Here is a 5,752-nt window from a genome sequence, read left to right as displayed (position 1 = left end):
AGCCGCAGCCTGCCCCGCGGGGAAGCGAGCGCGGCGCGGGACAGGAATTGGGGCCGGGATCGGAGCTGGGGCGCTGGAGCTGCCTGCTGACCGCCCCCCTCTCCCCTGGGCAGTGCGACTTCACCGAGGACCAGACCGCGGGTAGGTCACCACGTCCCCCCGGGCCCGCTCAGGGAGACGCCCCTGCCCGCCCATTCCCGACCCCAGCCTGTCATCTCTTCGGCTCCCCGGGAGCAGCTCCTGGGCCCCCTGCTCCCGTCTCTGGCGCTTCCATTTTCTTTTCTCACCTTCTCCCCCCCCCCACTCTAGATCTGAGCCCCAGCACTGGGTGAGTTTTAGGTGGTGTGTGCGCGTGTGAAACTGCTACCCCAGAAGCCTGCTGTGCACTAAGCTGCCGCGCCGGCCCCTAACCCGCCTGTCTCCTCTCCCTGCGACTTCTGTCCCCCACCCCGCCCGCTTGGAGTTGGGCAGCTTGTTAAAAGCAGCGCGCCTACTTTGTGATAATGGGGACAGGGCAGTTTGCCGGGGACGAGCCTTCGTGGCTGTAGCCTCCAAAAGGTCTTTCTCTGGGCAGAAGGGGTGGGGAGGGGCAGGCCGCAGTGACCCCAGTCCCGGCTGCGGCTCCCACTTCCTTATAAGGACAGGACCAGACTGGGCGGTGGCAGATTCCTGCCCCAGCAGGGCCGGGAAGGCTGGGCAGGCCCGGGGCGAGGGGGGTGTGGAGGCGGAGGGAGGCTTTGTCTTTCCTTGGACACCTGAGTATGGCGACACTGGATCCCGGTAGTGAACTGGGGTGTACAGCGGCTCAGATATCTTGGTTTCCTCAGCGCGGTCGGTCGGATGGCAGCGGGGCTCCGGGTGGGCGCTGATGTTGCTCTGACCCCTCAGAGTTCAAGGAGGCCTTCCAGCTGTTTGACCGGACAGGGGATGGCAAGATCCTGTACAGCCAGTGCGGGGACGTGATGAGGGCCCTGGGCCAGAACCCCACCAACGCCGAGGTGCTCAAGGTTCTGGGGAACCCCAAGAGTGATGGTGAGGGCCCACAGCTCTTCAGTTGGTAGTGGGCCCACGGCCTTCAAGCTAAAAGCTTCCTTTACGCTCTTAGGCCCCAAACTCAAGCAGGTCTGTCCTGACTGGAACCCACCCCCGCCCCCGTGTCCCCTGCCTGGCGTGGAATCTGGTTCAGTGGTGACCCCTGACCCCTTGTGCCTGTCCCTTACGCTGCCTCCTTTATGGCAGAGATGAACGTGAAGGTGCTGGACTTTGAGCACTTCCTGCCCATGCTGCAGACAGTGGCCAAGAACAAGGACCAGGGCACCTACGAGGACTACGTGGAAGGCCTGCGGGTGTTCGACAAGGAGGGGAACGGCACGGTCATGGGCGCCGAGATCCGCCACGTCCTTGTCACGCTGGGTAAGGCTCTGGCCTGGCTCCCAGGCACAGCTGGCGCGAGACACCCACTTCCAAAAAGGCTTAATGTTTCCTGTCCCTCTGCAGGAGAGAAGATGACAGAGGAGGAAGTCGAGATGCTGGTGGCCGGGCATGAGGACAGCAACGGCTGCATCAACTACGAAGGTGAGGGCGGGCGGGGGCTGGCGGGCCTCTGCGGGAGAGCAGCCCTGAGCACAGGATCTGCGGCCTCCCTGCCCCTCAGCCGGGGCTCCAAGAAGTGCTGGGGGCAAGGAGCAGGGCGACCTGGTCCAGGGAGGGGGCTGGTGTCGACATGGGAGAGGAAGGAGGAAGGGCGCTGCTGGCAAAGGGTGGGGAAGGAGGGGAGTCGAGGAGCGAGTGTCTGCCTTCCCCTCACCGGACCCCTTCACCCCGTGTGTCTCGTCTTCACCATTAATGTCTCTTCCTTCCTGCAGCGTTTGTGAGGCATATCCTGTCGGGGTGACTGGCCATGGGGCGGGTACGGCTCCTCCCGGCCTCCCTTCTCTAGTCGGCCTCCCGTGTTCCTCCAGCCTTTGCTCTCTAGCCCTGCCCTCTCCCCTCCCGCCTTCGACTTCCTCCTGGCATGTTTCTGCATGGGGCTGGCGGGGCGGGGTCCTCAAAGAGGAAGATGGCCTGGGGGTGTGGTACCTGGGCTGCTAAAGGGCTCTCCTAGCACCCTGGGTCCCCTCTTGCTTTAGGGCGAGCCCTCGCCCCAGCATGGTTGCCATAGTGAAGGTGGGTCTGCCCTACTCCCCTGCTGTACTTCCTTCCGCTGGGCAGCTTGGAGGTACCGTAACCCAAAACTGTCCTCTCCCGCCAGTGGCTGACAGTAGCTGTAGGCGTAGTTGAAACTTTCCTGCCTCTGCTGTGTTCCTGCTGCTCAGGGTGGGGCGGGACTAACAGCGCCGGAGGGAAGCTGGGGCTGGGCTCAGCAGGCCTGTTCCCTACGCTGCCGTGGGGTCTTGTGGGCCCCCGGCCCCCGGCAGACCTCCCCGTGGCCCTGCTCCCGGGCTCACCCCGCTTCCTCTCCACAGAGCTCGTCCGCATGGTGCTGAATGGCTGAGGACCCCCAGCACGCCCGGAGCCGGCGCGGCCCGAGGCTTCCTAGGTCGCAGGCAGCTTGTCTCCCAGCTGGACGATGTCTGCGTGAGCAGTCACCAAATAAACTCGCTTTCTGTGCCCTGGGTTCAGTGCTGCTTTCCTCTGAGCAGGGTGAAGGGCTGAAGGTGAGACAGACCAGGGTCCAGTGAAGGGGCGGGCGGGTGGGGAGGCTGGGGGAGGGCCTGCAGTGCGGAATACTGGCCCATCCTGGCCCATTCACTGACGCCGATGAAGGGCTAGACCTGGTGGCCGAGGGGGCGGGACTCCTGGAGCACCGAGGCAGGGCGCCACTTTCCTGCTCCCACCCATTTCCTCCTGTTCCCGACATCAGGCTAAGTCCTCTCCTGCCTCTCGGCCCCAGCCCCTGGAGGCCGTCTGGGGGAGCTGAACAGCGCTGGAAGCCAGGCCGCTCCCCGGCCGGGTTAGGGAGCAGAACCGGAGAAGGGGTGCTCGCGGGCCCTGCCTAATAAGGGAAGGAATGAGGCCGCCCAAGCCCCGGCTGTCCTTCCTGCCCAGCCTCCCTCCTTCCAGGTCGTTCCCAGCTGTTTGCAGGGAAGTGACAGCCTCTGCCCGGCAACTGGGGGGGGGGGCAGCGTCTGGCCCTGGCGGCCCATGGGGAGGGCCCAGGGAGGCTGTCCCCAGCCCAGCCCCCGCCTGCAGCCACACCTAGCAACACAGAAGGCATCCACAGGTGTAACTGAAAGCAAATTAATTTATAAAAAAAAAAGGAAAGAAAAAAGAGAACATTTACAGAAACTTCAACAGAAGAGTGCCAAGACGCAAAGGGAGGAAGGGCCGTGAGGGACACGGGCCTGCAGGGCCCAGGAGCTCTGGCGCCGGCCTGGCTTGGGGGGGCGCTGGGATCCTGGGGCGGAGCCCTGCCGCCCCGGAGGCCACCACGCAGCTGGGCGCCCCCCCTCCCTGGTCCGAGTCCTCACCCAGGGGACCCCTGACTACCAGTCAAGGTCCCGATGGCGCTGGTGGAGGGGAGAGGCCCGAGGGGTGGCCCACCCTGCCGCAAGGAGGTGCTTAAGTGCTTCTTAAAATTCCAGACTTTTACAACTCCCCACCCCTCCCTGCTCCCTTGCCAAGCCTCCTCGGAGCCACTGACCAGCCGGGAGGGGAGGAGCAGCCCGCGTACCCTCTTCCTCGCTCACCTACCACAGGGTCCCCAAATAAGTCCCCCACCGAATACACTACGTCCACATGACTATGCAGGTGGCTTTCAGAAACACACAAATGACGCTCAGCGGGGCCAGGGCCACGGGCCGAGCGGGGGTGGCCGGAAGCGACACGGGGCAGCAGCAGGAGACATTAGTAGGGATAAATGGGGTGGGCTGGTGGCTGGGGTTCGGGAATGGACTCGTCACTAACAAGGGCCTGCACAAGGCAGATTCTGAGCCCTATTCTACCCCCGAACCCTAATTCCCCTTTCCTAAAACACCTCCCTCCTCAATCGTAAAAGCAGGATTTTTTAGTGGGCGGAGAGCTCCAATGTGGCTTTTTTGTGTCTACTCCCTTTTGAAGGGCTTACGTTAGCCGTACAAAATGCAGTAGTTTTGAGGGGTGCACCCCAGAAGTGGTCAGTGGGAGCCTTGTACGCACACTCCCCCAGCGCTTCCTGAGGGCTGCGCCTGGCCTCTCCCTGCAGACTCATCAGAAACATCTTTTACACAAGTCCTGGGGCGATCCGCGGTGGGCTGGGGCAGGAGCTTTCCTTACGTAGTGAGGCTCCCCTGCGGGGGAGGGCTGTTCCTGGAGCCTTGCTTTCCACGGGGGGTGAGGGAGAGTTGTCTGGCTGGCTCCTCACTGTGGGGGCGGCACGGGGGTGACCGCGCCTGGGCTTGGGGCCGTGGGGTCTGGAGGCAAGGGCGTGCCTGGGTCTGTGGAGACACGGCGGGCGAGTTAGCCGGGGTCAGCGGGCGCGGGCGCCGGACTGGCCACCTCAGACAAACAGCTGGCGTGCAATGGTGGGTAATGAGCGAGGTGCCGTGAGGACAGCTCCCTGTTCCCAAGCCCTCATCCCCTCACCCTGGGGAAACTGACGGGCCCCAACTCCCTGCCCTGAGGGAACTCTAAGTGGGGCACCCGGGCGTGATGGCGACGAGCAAAGGGGACGCGCATCATGCAGACAGGCAGCTGCCTTTCAAGTTTACAACAGACGCTCTGTGCCACAGGACTCCTGGGCCCAGCGGGCAGGCGGAGGCAGCCAGAGGCCCTTCCTGGGGCGCTAATCTCCACAGTGCTCAGACGGGTGGGCGCTCTAGTACGTGACCTGACCCCACCTGCCGCCATCCCTCCGCGAGGACCCCCCCTCCCCTCCAGGGCCCTTCTCACCTGGCAGTGGGCTGGCACTGGGCAGGAGGCTGCCCTGAACGGCTGCCACAATGGCAGGGCTCTGGGCTGCGGCGGATCCGAGCCCCGGCCCGAGAGGCAAGGAAGATGGCGTGGTGGTGGTCGCCGGCAGGTTAGGGTGCAGGGGGTTCGCCATGGACACAGGCAGGTTAGGTGGGGGGAGGGTGCCCGGGCCAAACGGGAGGTGGTGGTGATGCCCATGCAGGTTAGGGGGCGGGGGGAGGTTAATGCCGATGGAGTCGGCTAGACTACCGAATGGGATGACGGATGGAGGAGGAGGAGGCGGCATGCCGAAAGGCAAACCCAAAGGAGCATTACCCGCCATGCCTGGGTGCCCGCTGCCTGGCACTGCCCCTGGCATCATTGAGGGAGGAGTTTGTTGGTTGGGGAACGGTGAGGGGCCTGGGAACAAAGAGGAGAACCCCGAAGGTTAGGGGCACAGTCTCATTTACCAGCCCACTTTCAAAGCAAGGGGGGCCGGTCTCTCCGGCGCTCCTTTCCGCCTCCTGGCGCCACAGCCGGGGCTCTCTGGGACACATTCCAGAGATCTGGCTGTGGGGGGCCCTACTCGGCTTAGGGCTCAGGCTCAGGCCTGGCACAGGTGGGTCTGGCAGAAACGGCAGTCCCACCACACCCTCCTTTGCAGGGGCCTGAGACGTTCACCTGAGCCCTGTCATGAACAGGGGCTCCAAACCCCCACTTACCATGGGGTCCAGGGGGGGGTACCCCTGGTGGGACCGCCCCAGGCTGGGGGGCTCCAGCGGGTGGCTGTTGCTGTGGCACCGCAGTGGATCCTGCCTGCCCCATCTGCTCGGTCGGGCCCAGGCTGCCAGGAGGGGCCCCGCCGCCAGCGGGCGCGGGGGCG

General features: G+C 64.5%; 2 protein-coding genes across 4 annotated transcripts in view; one reads left to right on the top strand and one right to left on the bottom strand.

Annotated features, from left to right (window-relative positions):
- Positions 1–39: 39 nt before the first annotated feature.
- Positions 40–2,617, top strand: MYL6 (myosin, light chain 6, alkali, smooth muscle and non-muscle). Of its 3 annotated transcripts, none has more exons than XM_012732564.1 (6): positions 41–141; positions 889–1,032; positions 1,240–1,413; positions 1,498–1,575; positions 1,866–1,909; positions 2,466–2,617. In XM_012732564.1, exons 2-5 carry the CDS (start codon positions 963–965, stop codon positions 1,892–1,894), a joined length of 351 nt encoding a protein of 116 aa, XP_012588018.1. In that variant the 5' UTR covers positions 41–141; positions 889–962; the 3' UTR covers positions 1,895–1,909; positions 2,466–2,617. The 3 variants fall into 3 exon arrangements, with proteins under 3 accessions (XP_012588019.1, XP_012588018.1, XP_012588017.1); XM_012732563.1 differs by lacking the exon at positions 41–141 and adding an exon at positions 310–328; XM_012732565.1 differs by lacking the exon at positions 1,866–1,909 and having other exon boundaries at positions 40–141.
- A 595-nt stretch (positions 2,618–3,212) lies between these two features.
- The window catches only part of SMARCC2 (SWI/SNF related, matrix associated, actin dependent regulator of chromatin, subfamily c, member 2), a gene marked incomplete at its 5' end in the record, with an annotated part of 16,863 nt that continues 14,323 nt past the window's right edge, over positions 3,213–5,752 (bottom strand). Inside the window, 3 exons of the mRNA XM_012732286.1 lie at positions 3,213–4,415; positions 4,870–5,289; positions 5,592–5,748. Of these exons, the coding sequence (XP_012587740.1) occupies positions 4,339–4,415; positions 4,870–5,289; positions 5,592–5,748 (654 nt within the window). The remainder of the gene's footprint in view (positions 4,416–4,869; positions 5,290–5,591; positions 5,749–5,752) is intronic.

The sequence above is a fragment of the Condylura cristata genome, unplaced genomic scaffold (genome assembly GCF_000260355.1).
Source record: "Condylura cristata isolate star-nosed mole 26May11 unplaced genomic scaffold, ConCri1.0 scaffold00034, whole genome shotgun sequence".
In the NCBI taxonomy this organism is placed as follows: Eukaryota; Metazoa; Chordata; class Mammalia; order Eulipotyphla; family Talpidae; genus Condylura; species Condylura cristata.
The sequence above is the reverse complement of the archived record's forward strand: the minus strand, read 5'-3'. Positions and strand labels throughout refer to the sequence as shown.